Source organism: Nelumbo nucifera, chromosome 2 (genome assembly GCF_055504915.1).
Source record: "Nelumbo nucifera cultivar China Antique chromosome 2, China Antique-T2T, whole genome shotgun sequence".
NCBI classification, from domain to species: domain Eukaryota; kingdom Viridiplantae; phylum Streptophyta; class Magnoliopsida; order Proteales; family Nelumbonaceae; genus Nelumbo; species Nelumbo nucifera.
This window is the reverse complement of record NC_142650.1, coordinates 65748497-65764495: the sequence shown is the minus strand read 5'-3', so window position 1 is coordinate 65764495 and position 15999 is coordinate 65748497. Positions and strand designations below refer to the sequence as shown.

Genomic DNA, 15999 nt, shown 5'->3' with positions numbered 1-15999 from the left:
ATCTAAATCCATCATAGTTCTAAAGAATTTTCATACTAAAATTAATGTTTTATATTTTTTTTGATAAAATGTTTTATATGTATATATAACTGTATTATCGGATCAAGCAATATTCTATTTATATAAATGAATATTGATGCTTAATACATAGTTACAAAAATCACATATCCAGAGTTTTCAATAATTGATACTCCTTTAATTTCTAGTCTATTCGCAAATAGATATATTAGGCTGTTTATTAACGCTCAAACCCATTAAAAGGCTCTAACTCAGTATTTAACATTTCGATGACCCTGAAAACCAATACAAATCGATACTTTGAATCATACGTATATTAGGATTTTGGATCGAATGAAACAATATCCTAATTCAATTCAATTAATAAACGGACCACTTTTTCAGATTTTGATCGGTTTCAATCCAATCCATTTGCAGCTTTACAGCTGAAGAAAGATGAACTCTTTTCATCATCCTGACTGAGAACTTCAATAGATTAGGCATAAAAATAAATGCAATGCAAACTACTTTCATTTGGAATGTCGGACTGGTTCACTTCAAAATGAACAGAAAATGAAGCACCACCCTCAAATCTACAGGTCATTGTGAACTAGAAAAGGTGTAGATGGAGAAACCTAGAATTTAATGGTTAAGCTTTCTCAGCTCCAAATAGTAATCAGTACTATTTTAACAGAGAATGTGCTAGCCTCAGTAAGCTGGGGTTCACAAGAATTGGTGTATAGGGCCAGCAGCTCAACCCTCGATTTAACCATCTGAGTTCTATTTGATAAAAATAATATTTTAAAATATAAAACCTGGAAACAAGTATGATAGAATCTAGGCAGAGACAACAGGACAGCTATAATGCCTCACAATAGATAATGTTTCACTCATGCTGACAATGTGATAAGATGATTTCTCCCATGTACAGGACTAATTTTGAGTTAAGAAATAATATAAAATTTCTCCCAGATATTTCTCTTCACTTTTTTCACTCGAGTAAGCAATGTGATAAGATGATTTTACATGTTATACTAACGCTGGAATGAGATAGAGTAGGATCCAGTGTTGGGATCTTTAACAGATTTGAAGTTGTCAAGGCTCATCCCAAAGCGCCCTAACAAGGAGTTCCCCATCTCTTTTAGCTTCCCTGTTCACCAGCAAGTTAGCTCAGTATCACATTAAGAGGATTACTAACCCATTTAAAGGGCACAGAAATACCATATACCACATAGAGTATGCACAAATGAAACCCTAAAACTAATGATTGCAAGTGTTGTATCCATGGTCAATGGTGTCAGTAAGAAAATGCAAGCCATTGGACAAGTTTCATCATAAAGACTTAAAGAGGCATATAATAGCAATGACCATCCCATTTTCAACAGTTTTACATTGACACTAAACTATGTTATTATCTTTACTTTGGCACCAAAGTTTCAAAGTATCAATATTCTTCATATGTAAAAAATGTGTATTAATAATTTTACCTAGTCTTACCATTTCTTATCCTTTTTGTACAGCCAGCTGTCAGTACTTGTCTGATGTTTCGATACATTATGTTAAAATTAATATATGTAATAAAAGCTAAAAGTAAATACATAAATTGAATATGAAAGAGTAACTGTATCTACAAATGTATAAAGACATTTTTTTTGACCAATAACAATCAGCTTTATTAAATTAAAGGAAGCAATTACAAGATATAAGGGAGACAAAATGGCTTAACTCCCCATCAACAAATTACGAAAAGAGATAAATAAGAAATTAGGCCAAAACAAAGACACCCTATTCACCCCTTGCTTAGCTAACCCATCAGCAAAAAAGTTGGCATTTCTTTTCACCCAGCTGTACTTCACCTCAAAGTCCCTAGAAAAACCATTTGAACTTATTCCTTTCATTGCTATAGCTCCGCATGGTATTGTTGTCTTCCTTTAGCCATCTAACCACCACCTTCGAATCACCTTCAAGGACCAATCTTCTAATGTTCAATTGTCTTGCTCTTTGGATTCCTTCCAGAACCGCAGAGATCTTGGCCCTGAGATAGTCCCCTTCTCCAGTCGGGCCTGAATACAAGGCCAGAATAGACCCTTCCTCATTCCTGAAGACAACCCCAATCCCAGACGGCCCTGGATTTCCAAAACTACTCCCATCAAAGTTCAGTTTTATGAATCCAGAGGGTGGAGGAGTCCAAATGGGGCTAGAAATCATCTTAACTGGAGCAGAGTTTATTATCTCTTTCCAATTTCTCAGCAAGTCAATCATGGAAAAGTCTGTAAAACAGTCCAATGATTTCAGCCAGTGAACCACCCTAAGGTGTATCAGATCTGTAAAGCTCTCAATTGTTCTCTCCTTGTTTGAAAATATACGAAGTTCCTTTCTTCCCATAAGGACCAACAAATTGCTGCCCTAATGCATCTCCACGTAATCCTCCCTCTTTTCTTAGGCCAACTGAAAAAGGACGAAGAAAATAGACTTTGCACATTCAAAGGGGGGGTTCCAATTACACCCAAAAAGGGAGAAAACCAACTCCCAAATAGATTTAGTAAACAGGAAAGTAACAATAAGGTGGTAGCCAGTTTCCCCATCAACCTTGCAAAGAGAACACCAATCTGGGGATAAACAAGAATTAGATCTCTTTCTTTGAAGCAGGTCACTTGTGTGGATTCTTTCCAATAAAGTTTCCCAGCAAAAACTACCAACCTGAGGAGGAATTTGCTTACTCCAAACCTCTTTAACAGGGAAGGGTAACCAAAGAGGAGTAGGAGGATAAATAAGTTAAGGTTTCAAAAAAAGAGGCACAAGAGAAGGCACCAAAGGAGGAGAATTCTGATATCTTCCTTAGTAGGGTATAGGAAAACACTATCAAGGATGTTTAGCAATGTCAAAGTGAAGTCCAAATCTGTATCCCTAATGGCCCTTCTCAGGCCTAGGTTCCACCCAAAGCCTGAAGTTGAGTCTGAAGGAACTAAGAAGGAAGAAATAGGTTCATTCTTTAGGTCTGACATAGCAAACAAAGAGAGGAACTGTTCCATCAAAGGGGAATACCCAACACAAGTTTGTTCCCAAAATTTTATTAGGTTACCTAAGTTCAAGCTATACCTGATCCAAGGAGAGAATGCTAGGAGTATATCATGGATGGCTTTCCACAGAGATGCAGTTGTAGTTCTTGCCAGAATTCCAAGATCCCAACCATTGTCCTCCAGCCCATGAATGCTAGCCACTATCTTCGTCCACAATTTGTCCCTTTCCAAAGGGAATCTCCACAACCACTTTCCTAGCAAGGCCATGTTTCTTTTCCTAGTATTCCCTATCCCAAGACCTCCTAGGCTTTTATTTCTAGTTACCACCTCCCAACCCACCCTATGATCCTTCTTCTCCTCTCCTGGCTCCCACAAGAAGTCCCTCATTAATTTTTCCAATATGTTTGAGACTTTGGTTGGAATCTTAAACACTAACAGGAAGTAAACAAATAAGTTAGCTAAGGTAGACCTAATCAAAGTGGTCCTCCACCCCAAGGAAAAATAATTCTTCCTCCAAGAAGCATTTGTTGTATATAATATGAGTAAACTAGTAAATGTGCAAATTAAGTACATTTAATACTTTATTTAGTAAAGAAGGTTATAACCATGAAACAAACTAAAGAAAATAAAATTTCAAAAATAAGACAAATAAATAAAACAAATATATATGTCATTAGCTATGAAATAAATGCGCTGCACCTTAAATGCATAAAATATTGCAAATAGATTTAGTATGAATATATACATTATTTAATTTAGATAGAGAAGGTTATAAACATAAAACAGAATACAAATAATCATTCAAAAAGATAGGATTCATTTTAAAAAATATACATGTAATAAACAGAAAATATGCAAACCGGCTATAAAAGGAAATAAATTGCCTCAGCTCTGCCTTCAGCTTTTAAAACCTTGGTTTTTACTTGGGATTTTAAGAGAAATAAAGAGGAAATGACACTAAGGTTAGAAATTGCAAGGAAGAGATGACAATGTTCTGATAGCATGGTCAAGTCTTATCTGGAAACCCTTGCCTTTTCCTTTTTTTTTAGTTTTCACTCTCTGCTCTTATTCTTCATTTTTTTTTTCTTTTGGTTCTATTTATGTTTGGTACAATGGTGGCCTTCTGTTTTTGAATGGACATGGAAACACATCTGTCTGTGCATGTGTGGCGAGTGGCGACAGGATCACCTGCAATTGCAAGCAAAAACTCTGCACACACTCTGAAAGCATGAGCATCCAGAGGCACATTAGGATCATCTCCAAATGAACTCAATATACATGTAAGGAAGATATTCCCAATGTGCAACAGGATGCTCTGTGTGTGTGTGTGTGAGAGAGAGAGAGAGAGGAGAGAGAAATCTGGTTGCAAAAACATGTTAGAGTGCTCTGTTATGTACCTATTAATGAAAGAGGAAATGCTGGAAATGTCATTCCCTTCATTAATTTAAAATGCACGACTCTTTACCTCCATGAAGAAACCAGCATTGTCAGTACAAATTGAATAAAATGAGAACAGGGTTGGACCATGTTTGAACCCAATCAGAGACATCATTGGATCCATTAAAGGCCCACTTTTTAAAACAATGAACATATTTGAAGCCGGATCTCTCAGGAGGGCTATGTTTTTTGCATCCTTGGAAATAAATTGATAATATCTTCCTGTCTTTTCCCGTTCCATCAAGCATAGAACTTGGAATCTATCACCTCATATGTAATGCTGTCAATGGGTTGGGTCCGGTCAGGGTAGACCCAGATCCAACCCAATAAGTAAATGTGCAATAAGAACCTGATACTATAGGATCATAATTGGAACTAACAGGTCTGACCAAATAAGACCCGGTTATAATTGAGACATAATAGGCTGATGGGCATGAGATTGTAGGTCCAAGCCTGTGAACGACCTGTTTTTTGTGCCAAAAAAAAGGCCAAATGTTAGGTTTGTATCCAGTCACCCCCCCCCCAAGACCCCTGATAGACAACACCAACATTGGGTAATGACCCTTTAGAACCCATCTAAATGATATCTTCACTTTAGATGCCAAGAACCTAGCTTTTTGACAAGACGGGTGTTACAGCTATAAAGACTATCTCGTACATCCAATAAGAACTTATGAGTCTACATCAACCCATGGGTTGATATAATTGCATGCAAATGATGTGTTTAATATGATTTAAGGTTGAACCAAAAGGAACATAAAATCAAATCTGTATTATATGTTAACTGCAACTATATTGATAGGTAAGAAATAGCTTTATTGATAATCAAAAACAGAGGGAAAAGAAAAGCAAAAGACCATCAGAACAAGGTGATCAAGAACCAAGGCCAAACACAAACAATAGAAAATCCAAACCACAGTGAAACCCTTCCAATCCCCCCCCTCGAAACAAGCCGGACATCTGTCGATAAATTAGGAAATCCCTGGATATAGAAGAACAAGATACCAATTCAAGAAGCCAATCATCTTATACGTATGTATGTTTGTATATCTGTATAACCATAGTTAGATATATACATGCATGCATGTATGGAGAGACATAAAATAGATGTATACACACTCCACACTGGTATCTGCATTTATGTATATTGATGCATATTTTAACTGATTACTTATCATATAAAAGCAAATAAACCTCAACCATCCAAAAGTTAAAAAGAACAATTTCCTTCAACAATAAAAAACGATGAGAAGAATGAAAAGGAAGTTTCTATGATCATACCAATCATCTCTTCCTTCATCTTTTCCCGCTTTTCCACTGCCAGTGGCTCCAACCTACGTATGGTTGTAATAGCTTGTTTGTTTGAAGGGTCTGATTCCAATATCTTTTTCATGTCTGCAGGAAAACAGTAAAGAGACAAATTAGAGAGAAAGAGGATTACCGCTAGATGAAAGTAACTCCTAGATATTGCCAGCATATAAATATTAATCAAACAAAAAGGAAAAGAGTGTTGAAGAAAATTTTGGATGGTAACTACAGGATAATGACTCCTGGCCAATGTTAATATATTAAGCTTATATTCAAGTCACCAAAGACCCTGGAAAAAAAAGGCTGAAAATGGCAGGAAGATGGCACAACAATGCATAACAAGGAAAAGATCAAAAGGGCTAACATCTTGAATATGATAAGGAATCAATACATGGATAAATATTTTTAACTTCCTTATGTACCTGAAATAGCCTCTTCATAGTTTTCAAGCTTTTCATGTGCCTCTCCTCTTCTAACTAGAGCTTTCATGTATGTAGGATTCAACTCCAATGCTCTAGTGCATTCCTTAATTGTGTCATTGTATTTTCCCTGAGATTTAAGTTCCAAATCACAAGAAGCAAAATAGTTATCGCATCTGCAAATCCAGCAATTCATAAAAGGACAGTGTGTGTAAATGAGAGAAGGTAGCAGCAGATGGAAAGAAACAAAAAGGAGCACAACAGAATTAGGACTCAATAACCAGATCCAGGAGTCAGAATAACTAGAATATGTGTTAGGTACTCATCACACCTCTTTTCTGCTTTTTTTTTCCTTCTTTTTGGATAGGTGAACTACCAAAAATGGGTGAAATTTGCATTGAAAGGTAAAGGCCTTAAATTAAAATTGAACTGCTAAAACTTGTCCATAAAGACTAAAAGATCCCATGAATCTTTTTTATTGGAAACAGTAATTTTATTAAAACAGCAGTTAAAACATACTCTCTCTCTCTCTCTCTCACATTCTAGGACTGAAACCGGTGCAGATCAAATCAATAACAGTGTTGACCCCATATTTTATCTCAAGGTTTACAATACTGCCCAAAACAAATTCTTCCTAAGGGTCCCCTGCTTTGCCAAAGCATCAGCCAAACCATTGGCTGATCTCCTTGTCCAGTTGAAAAGCACTCCAGCTTCCCTTGCTAAGCAGAAAATCTCCCTAATTCACTGTCTAAAATTCCAAACCCCCAAGCTTTTTGTCTGCAGCCATCCTTTTAACAGTTTAGAGTCTCCCTCCACCTCAAAATTTTGAAGTCCCCATTGCTTGGCCAGCCTCAGACCTTGAAGGCCAAAATATCAGCTCTTAATGAATCTCCCACACCTATTGGGCCAGAGTATAGTGCTATTAGCCTGCCCTCCCCGTCTCTGAATGAATCTCCCCCAACTCCAGAAGAACCCGGGTTGCCTAAAGAGCTTCTATCAAAATTCAATTTTACCTTTTGTTGTGCTGAAGGTAACAATTAAACCTGAACCATATTCTTTATAGTTGAAGAACTTGCCACTACCGACCACCCTCTAAAAATGTCCTCAACTGAATAATCTTTGGATAGCTCAATTGATTTCAGCCAATGCATGACCTACACAAGTATGGAATCAATGACTTGCTCCTTGGATCTCTCTAATCCTTTGAAGATTCTATTATTCTTCTCTTCCCAAATTGACCAAAGGATAGCTGCTTCCGTGGCTCTCCACGTTGCCCTACCCTTTTCTTTGATAATCAACTTGGAACAAAAAAGCCTACCACATCCAAAGGAGGGGTCCACCTAAAACCAAAGAGAGAAGAAAACTAACTCCAAACATAAGAAGCAAAAAGGACTAGATAATAATAGGTGTGTAATTGTCTCACCACAGCCTAAGAAAAGACAAAAGACATGAGGGTAGATGCAGCAATATAGACTTGTTTGTAGCTTGTCCAAAGTGTTGATTTCTTGGAGCACCACCTCCCAACAAAAAAGCCCTTATTTTTGGGGGTACAGAGTTACACCAAACTCTTTTTGTTGGAAAGGATCCTCCCATGTTAGGGGACCAAAGGAGGGAACTGAAAAAGGAAGCACAAGTAGAAGAGCCAAAAGAGGACACCAACCAATTTCTTCTTTTTTTTTACCAATAACCACATTTCATTAATTAATCACAAAAGTAATTACAAGGAGGAAGACACACTTTCTTATCTTCCAACTGGAGCATGAGCTCCCAAGAACAGAAAAAAGGAAAAAATTACACTTATGCCCAAAACATTAACTCCCTCTCGACTCCTTGCTTAGCTAACCCATCAGCAAAAGAGTTAGCTGATCTTTTCACCCAGCTGGTCTTAATTTCCATCTCTTGAACCAGCCACCTAAATTTCCTCCTCTCATTACTGTACATCCATAACCTGTTATTTTCTTTATTCAGACACCCTACCACCACTTCCGAGTCCCCTTCAATGATGAGTTTTCTTATATCCATCTCCTTAGCTCTTTGGACTCCTTCCAAAACTGCAAAGATCTCAGCCCTGTGAGAGTCACCCACTCCAATTGGGCCTGAGAACATGGCTGAAACAAACCCATTCTCATCCCTAAACACACCTCCGATCCCCAATTGTCCAGGATTCCCCCAACTACTCCCATCAAAGTTTAGTTTTAAAAAACCGGCCGATGGGGGGGGGTGGTCCAAGACACCCTCAATTCTGTTTTGGGCTGGGTGCAACTAGCAATCTCACCCCACTTCCTCAATAAATCATCCACTGTGAAGTCTGTAAATAGCTATGAAGATTTCAGCCACTGTACTATCCTTATATGGATCAGTTCTCTGATGTGGGCGCCGGCAGCAGCAGCAGTAATTTAGTGTTCTCAGCAGCAGCAATTTAGTGTTCTCATCCTATCTTATCTATTCAGTATTCTTACCTTATCTACTTTCAGTAGCAGGGATTAGTAGGAGTCTTATCTATTCAGTTATCTTATCTTATCAGTTCAGTAGGATAGATTAACGGAGTCTTATCTTATTTAATTACAGTTCTTATCTTATCTTATCAGTTCAGTAGGATAGATTAAGGAAGTCTTATCTTATCTTATCAGTTCAGTGTTATCTTATCAGTTTAATAGGATAGAGTAGTAGATTAGCAAGGAGTCTTCCTAAAAGTAGGATTCTACCTCTTGTAATCTCCTATTTAAGGAGCTGATATTATTCAATAAACACATCGAAAATTTCAGTCAAGAAAGAGAGCAGAGGAGAGTTTGGTGATCTCTTGAACAAATCACCATTAAGGCGCCAAGATAGGTTCCTCAAGAAAAGGGAGGAACAAGGGAAAACAGGAGGTTTTCCCCGTGGACCGACCCGTGACGAGATCCTATTCCGTGGGCCCATAACATTCTCTCAATTCTTCACTATCCCTCTCTACTTCAAAGAAGATCCTGGAATTTCTTTCCTCCCACAGAACCCAACATACTGCAGCCCTCAGGCATCTCCACATGGACACCAACCAAATTTTTCTGTCCAAACAAGAACGGTCCAAGAACATTTTACTAAGAAGGGATATAAGTTCATCTACCAACCCCATTTCTAACTCCCTTAGACCTCTCCTTAGTCCCAAACCAAGAATTTTCATTACCACAAACAGAGGAGATTACTCTCCCTTTGGTTAGGGAAAAGGAATACATAGAAATCTATCTTTTAGAGAGGCATCCCCAAACCGAACATCTTCCTAGAAAAGCACTTTGTTACCTAGACAAGCAGCAAACCTGATATATGGAAGAAAGGAGGGCAATAAACCATGAATCACTTTCCAAGGAGACGACTGAGAAGCCCTAGGGTCAAGACCAGCATCCCAACCATTGTCTTCCATGCCATAAATACTCACAATCACTTTATGCCACAAATTATCCTGGTCCAGAGGCAATCTCCATAATCATTTTCCCAATAGTGTCAGATTCCTTAGGTTGATATTTCCTATCCCCACTTCTAGACACCACCTCCCACTTCATTAGATGATCTTTCTTTGTATCTCTTGGCTCCCACAGGAAACCCATCATTAATTCCTTCGATTGGCTAGCCACTTTAGTGGGGATCTTGAAGGTAGATAAGTAGTAGACTAGCAAGTTAGTCAAAGTTGACTTTATTAGTGTTATTATTCATCCCCCTAAAGAGATAATTTCTCTTCCACCCTGCTAAGCCTCTTTATTAGAGTTATTATTCTCTTCCCTAGTTAGAAGTTGTCCATTCCACTCCAACTAAGAAACAATATTTCTTCTTTTTGTCCCATTTGCTACTGAATGGAAAAAAACTTTTATTACCATCACCTTCCTTTAACCACTAGGATCTAGATTTTTGTCTCCAACTGATCTCTTTTCTCAAAATCTCTTCCAATTCCTGTTTAAACTTTTAACCTCCACCTTTCAACTCTTTCTTCCACCCTTAATCTCCTTCCCCTTCAAGACCATCTAAATCCTCTATCCTATGTGCTATCCAAACCTTTCTTTCCTCCAAAAGCCCAAAACCCTCCTTACTCCACTCTTTAATCCCAGCCTTCAATCTTTGCAGTTTCTTATAAAATCTATACCCCTTTGACCGAAACTCCACCTGATCCTCCTCCCATCATTCTCTCATTTTTGTTTTGCAGTCCGGATGAAGGAGCCACATATTCTCAAATCTTTTAAGGGCACAAACCTCCTCCCACTCTTTCTTGGAAAATTCTGATTAGGTGGTGATCTGAAGTAGATCTCAATAAATCTCTAACTACCAAACCCCTCCAACCTTCCTCTCAATCTGCAAAATACAGAAATCTATCCATTTTGCAACAGATGGGTGTCTCTTGAAAATTGGACCAAGTATACTTCGCTTGTAATAGAGGCAGCACTCTCAAATCATTAGAATCCACAAATTGATTGAACTTTCACATTCTAGAGGTATTTGTTTTATGTAGGAACCTAATCACATTAAAATCCCCTGCAAGTAGGGGTGCAATCAAGTAGAGCCGAGCCAAACTTTAGCATGTCTTGGCTCGGCTTGACTAAAACACTACTAGGTTCAAGTTCGATTCGAACTATACTTTCCAATTCAAGCTCGGCTTGATTAAATTTTATATGAGCTCAGGTTTGGCTCAAAAACTCAAAATTGAATATATTTTATATTTTATATATGATATATTATTTTATAATATATAGTATATTCTATAATATGCATTTATGTATGTTTTCACGAGCTTTTGAACCGCACTTTTTATTGGTGGAGCTCAAGATCGAATAACTAATCGAGCTTACCCTGAGGTTCATACTCAGTTCAAGCTCGATTAGAATCAAACTTAAGCCTAAACTATCTGATTAGAGCTCAATTTGATTGCAGACTTAGCCACAAGCACCATGGGCCCACCCAAAGGGCTCTAATTTCTAATGATTCCTCCTAAAGACCTTCCCTCTCCCTATAAGAAGTGGATCCATAAACCAGGCCATCTTCCTTTCTCTTTAACTTGACAGAGATGGAGAAATTTCCAATCAATTCTTTCAAGCACACTAGGTCTTCATTTTTTTTCACAAAAGCAATAATTCCCCCAGAAGATCCCCATGATTGTGAAAAGGCCCAGCTCATTCCTCTAACAGTCCAGATCTGCCTTACCCACCTTCTCTCCACATCAGACAACTTTGACTCTTGAAACAGCACTGTATTTGGCTTCTCCTTCCTCAACAATTCTCTTATCGCACTTCTTTTTCTTTCACTACCCAAACCCCTTACATTCCAACTTACCCACCTTCTCTCCACATCAGACAACTTTGACTCTTGAAGCAGCACTATATTTGGCTTCTCCTTCCTCAACAACTCTCTTATCGCTCTTCTTTTTCTTTCACTACCCAAACCCCTTACATTCCAACTTATCATGTTCATGTAAAACAACTTAGAGCTGACCCTTTACTCATTCACTGCCCTTTCATTACTTGTTTCCTTCCTTCTGATACTCCATTATCATAATCCACTTCACAAGTTAGCCCCTCCACCTCACTTAATTTTTTCTTTCTTTTCTTATTTGATCCTCGTGTCCTCTTACTTAATTCCCTTGGTTCACTAGGTTTTTCCTTAACACCCCCCCCGTTTGCTCCTTCCCTTCTTTTTGCACTTCCGTGATCCTTTTTTAATTTCAGTATTTTCCCCATTCTCCTTTTTTTGGTTAGCAGGACTTGGTTGACCCTGGTTTCCAAAACAAGGACTATTGCTAGGAAAGGTTTCCTTAGAATCAACGTTTGGACTTTTAACCGAGGAAAGGGGTATGTACTATGTAGTAGCTTTGCCAAAAAGTTGTGGGTTGTTTTTTCAATGCCCACTATCACCTTGCAAACTTTGTCTGCAATTGGTTCTCCACTCTCTTCCATTTCAGTTTTTTCCTCACCTGAAAGAACACCCTTTATTCCTAAGTGCTGTTGCACCTTAGTCATAGCCCTTGTTTGTGTCTCACAAGTGCCATCTTCGAAAAACAGTGTCAGACAAGCATCTTCCTCAACCCCAATCTTGGCTCTGATATTGCTTTCCACACTTCCTATAATGGATTCCTCTGAAGAACCTTCTACATCAATGTTCTCCTTACCTAGACTGATCCAATCTGAATCAAAATCTTCATCCCTTTCCTTTCCACGATTGTACCTTGGATTTGTATTCTCTAGGCTTAGAGTAAGAGACTAGCCTTGGTTTCCAAACCCAAATTCCTTCCATCACCGCTTTCCTCTACACTTCAGTCGTAGAGTCCTTTTGGGACGATGATAGAGCATTAGAACCATTTGCTAATGTTCGATTACAAACCCCAGTGACATGACCATTGAACTGGTCACATGACGTCATGACCTGAACTTACTTGGCCAAAATGTTTTCTTTGAGCCAGATGGCCAAAATGTTTCACTTAAAGGCCCATGTAACAAAGTTTGCCCCCCCCCCCCTCTCTAAGACCACCATCGACCTGAGATGCTTCTGGAGCAAATAAGATTTCTCTCTCTAGCCACTGTTCCGTTTCTAACAAATAATGCTTAAGCTCCTGTTGACCTCCAGCTACCCCCATACATCTCAAACCTCAAGGCCCAGAATACCAACTATCTTTGTCCATGATCAGACACTCCTGCTGATTAGTAATTTCTGTTACTTCCACTACTAAAGAAGAAATTAGGCTCTTCATTCTTCCACCATTAGCAATAGCATGAAAGAATCTAGTATTGCAATCCCCCTCCTTGATCCATTTTACTCTGGACTGCTGCTTCCAACTGATTTCCTCCCTTAAAAATGTTTCCTCTAATTCTTTCTTTAATTTACACCTCAAATCTCTCTCTCCACCTTCAAGGGAGCTCGTCTCTTCCTTCCTATTAATTTCCTCAATCTGTGATATTATAATTGTCTTCCTTTCCTCCAATCTCCCAAAGGTCATTCTATTCCATTCTTTAATTTCTTCCTTTAAGCACAGTAGCTTCCTCAAAAATCTTTGACCTTCCCATTTTGGCAATTGCCTTTGCATATTCCAGCACACTTTTACCTTTTCCTTGAAATCTGGGTGGGTCAACCACAAATTCTTGAACCTAAAAGGGGAAGGCCCCCGCAAAGTTCTCCACTGGAAGATCTTGCTCAAGAAGTTTCCTATTTGATATCTATGACATAGGGGCTTATGGACCACCAAAGGTGCATCATGAATGATAAATCTTGCTATTGGACTTGTAAAAGGAGACAACAAATCTAAAATACTAAGATGAGTTATGCTCAAGCTTTTGCATTGAATGTCAATATACTTGTTTCTTTTCAATAAGCAATTGAATCAGGGAAAAAGAAAAGTAGCTTCATCATATTTAACTTAATATAGAGCATAAATTAGCATACTAACACTATGAGTCAGAGAAAGGCCCATATTATGAAATTTTTGCATGTTATACATACATTATAGTTTATAGACACAGCATACCAGTTTTAAGAAACATATAGCACGATTTGCATGACATATGGAACGTATTTCCACAGATGAGGGCATCTCAGGAGCCAACTGTAAAGCAAGTTCATATTGTGACAATGCATCTTCATACTGTCCTGCTCCAAAAAGTTTATTGCCTTCAGCTTTTGCATCAGCAGCTTGGGACAAAGCTCTCTGCTTCAAAAATAAATAATAAAAAGTTAAATGAGTAAACATTTTAGGATTGAAGAGAAAAATACTATGGCAGAACACAATAAAGTGGTTGCATATTTATCTATATATCAATCTGTCCATCTATCTACAGAAATACACACATACATGTGAAATTCATCCAATGTAAATCACAGATAAATTTCTTGCACTTCCATTCCAAAACATTCAGACAAGATAAAATACAGGAAAATCATGAAATTTGTATACCATGACAAACAGTTAAGCTTAATAACTTTAAGAGAAATGGTAAAAAATGAAAATTCAAGAAAACTGAAAATCTCAAGATAAAGCCTAGAAGTCACAAAAAGAATGCAAAAATAAGATAAATCAATAAATATACACTATACCCTAGTCTATTGTGAACTTATTACAAGGTTTTAGGCTATTAGAATATCAAACTACAATATGTGCAGTCTTTTTGCTTGTTAAATTTGTTGCAAATGGTTTGATTAGAAATATAACAATAGAAGAGTCCTCAATCAAAAAATTAGAATGTACTACTTCTCACAACTGAACCCTAAAGCATTATTTATTGTTTGTGAACCTTTATACTTTTAAACAGCTTTTCAAGCACAACCAAATTCCTCCAACAAAAATCCATTGCCCCAGATTCCATATATATTTCAACTAACACTCCCATCTTTCTTGTTATTAAATTTCTAGTTTCGGCATATTGAGCATCCAGCTTAAAATCAACTACCTTGCTAAATTAACAGAAAACCATCATTTCAATAAGTCAAGGACTGTATTTGTTAACAATAAGAAAGCAACCACATTAGATATTCTCATAAAGGAACAAATGTTTGTTGATAAAAAAAAAAAAGGACAGCAATATTTCTTAGGATAACATGACAAAATATGCTAAGCAACTTAAAGTAGGCAAATTAACTGAATGTTGCCCTTTTTTTTGTTTTCTTTTTTGTTATTTTATTTATTTATTTATTTTTCTGAAACCAACTGAATGTTACTCCTAATGGAGAATCATCAATAACTAACTCATACACAGGATTCAGAAGAGACCTTCAAGCTTTACAACGAATAATTTGATCTGGAAAATGATTAAGTGAGAGAATTGCAACGAGCTGTGATCGTTTCATTCAATAATCCCAAAATAATCGAAACAAAATATACTTCCCATTATCCCAAAAAGAAATGAGAAATAACCCAAAAGAAATAAGTGTTCCAATATTCTGGTTAGTTTTCAGAAGCAAATGAATCCAGAAAAGATCTTAGAAGAAAGTGAAATTAAAAAGGGACCTCTTTCAACTGTTCATCTGTCAATGCATCTTCATAAGAGTCATCTTTAGAAGGTGCAGCTTGTTCTTCGCCTTCTCCATCTCCTTCACCTTCACCATCACTGGCTGTTAGGTAACCTTCAGCTTCCCTCGTCGTTGTTTCTTCATCTGAAGCAGTAGAAGCCTTTTCCGGAGCACTTGAATTAACAGATTGTTGCGGGGTTTCGTCTTCGGTGACCACCATTTCTCTTCAATCGACGCTCGATCAAAAGCTGTCGGTTAAAATATCAAGTCGAAGAATACGAATCAATTATATCAAATGATTCAAAATTAAGGATGGAAGAGTATCACTTCGAGTAAGTTCTGCAGAGATTAATAACGGAGGACTGGGAAAAAGAAAAAAAAAATATTAGGGTTTAGAATCTTCCAGAGAAGATTTTTTTTATAGATCTTCCCTTCTTTTTATAAGCTAAAAAAGCGAAAGAGATACCCAAGAGATGAAGAAATTTCGTTATTCGGTGAAACCCTTTGATGAAGACATGAAGCTCCTAGACGAGCCCGAGCCGTCCTCAAAGAGATTCTACGACTTCCGGGAGCGGAAGATCCAGAATTTTGCAATTTTAGAAAAAAAAAAAGGAGGAAATGCTGCTTTCGACGGTACAAGTTTGTCACAAAAATGCCATGCCACATTGCCACTCGGCAAAACTTAAGAAATAAGGAAAAATTCCTCAACAGTACCCTGAATTTTGGGGTTGTGTGGAGTCAGTCCTCGAACTTTAAAACCTATTTCTGCAATATTCTAAACTTTCAAATTGTGTCTAATTGGTCCCTACGGTTAGTTGATCGTTAATCAATACCGTCACATGACATCAGGTGTGCATTATATAATT

The 15999-nt window shown here is 37.5% G+C and overlaps 1 protein-coding gene across 3 annotated transcripts; it reads right to left on the bottom strand.

Annotated features, from left to right (window-relative positions):
* Positions 1 to 855: 855 nt before the first annotated feature.
* On the bottom strand, positions 856 to 15796 carry LOC104601356 (uncharacterized). 3 transcript variants are annotated; one of them, XM_010264644.3, is made up of 6 exons: positions 15600 to 15796; positions 15132 to 15381; positions 13656 to 13838; positions 6185 to 6311; positions 5736 to 5849; positions 856 to 1147 (listed from the first exon to the last, which is right to left on the bottom strand). In XM_010264644.3, the coding sequence occupies exons 2-6, from the start codon at positions 15351 to 15353 to the stop codon at positions 1032 to 1034; spliced, it is 762 nt and encodes a 253-aa protein (XP_010262946.1). In that variant the 5' UTR covers positions 15354 to 15381; positions 15600 to 15796; the 3' UTR covers positions 856 to 1031. The 3 variants fall into 3 exon arrangements, with proteins under 3 accessions (XP_010262946.1, XP_010262948.1, XP_088754752.1); XM_010264646.3 differs by having other exon boundaries at positions 13656 to 13835; XM_088898626.1 differs by lacking the exon at positions 15600 to 15796 and having other exon boundaries at positions 13656 to 13835; positions 15132 to 15594.
* Positions 15797 to 15999: the final 203 nt, after the last annotated feature.

Coding starts and splice junctions, on each gene's coding strand:
- LOC104601356 (XM_010264644.3), bottom strand. CDS start 15,353: ATGGTGGTCACCGAAGACGAAACCCCGCAACAATCTGTTAATTCAAGT. Junction 6,312..13,655: donor CTATATGTTTCTTAAAACTG/GTATGCTGTGTC, acceptor CTTAAATCTCAG/GGAAAATACAATGACACAAT. Junction 1,148..5,735: donor GATGAAGGAAGAGATGATTG/GTATGATCATAG, acceptor GCTGGTGAACAG/GGAAGCTAAAAGAGATGGGG.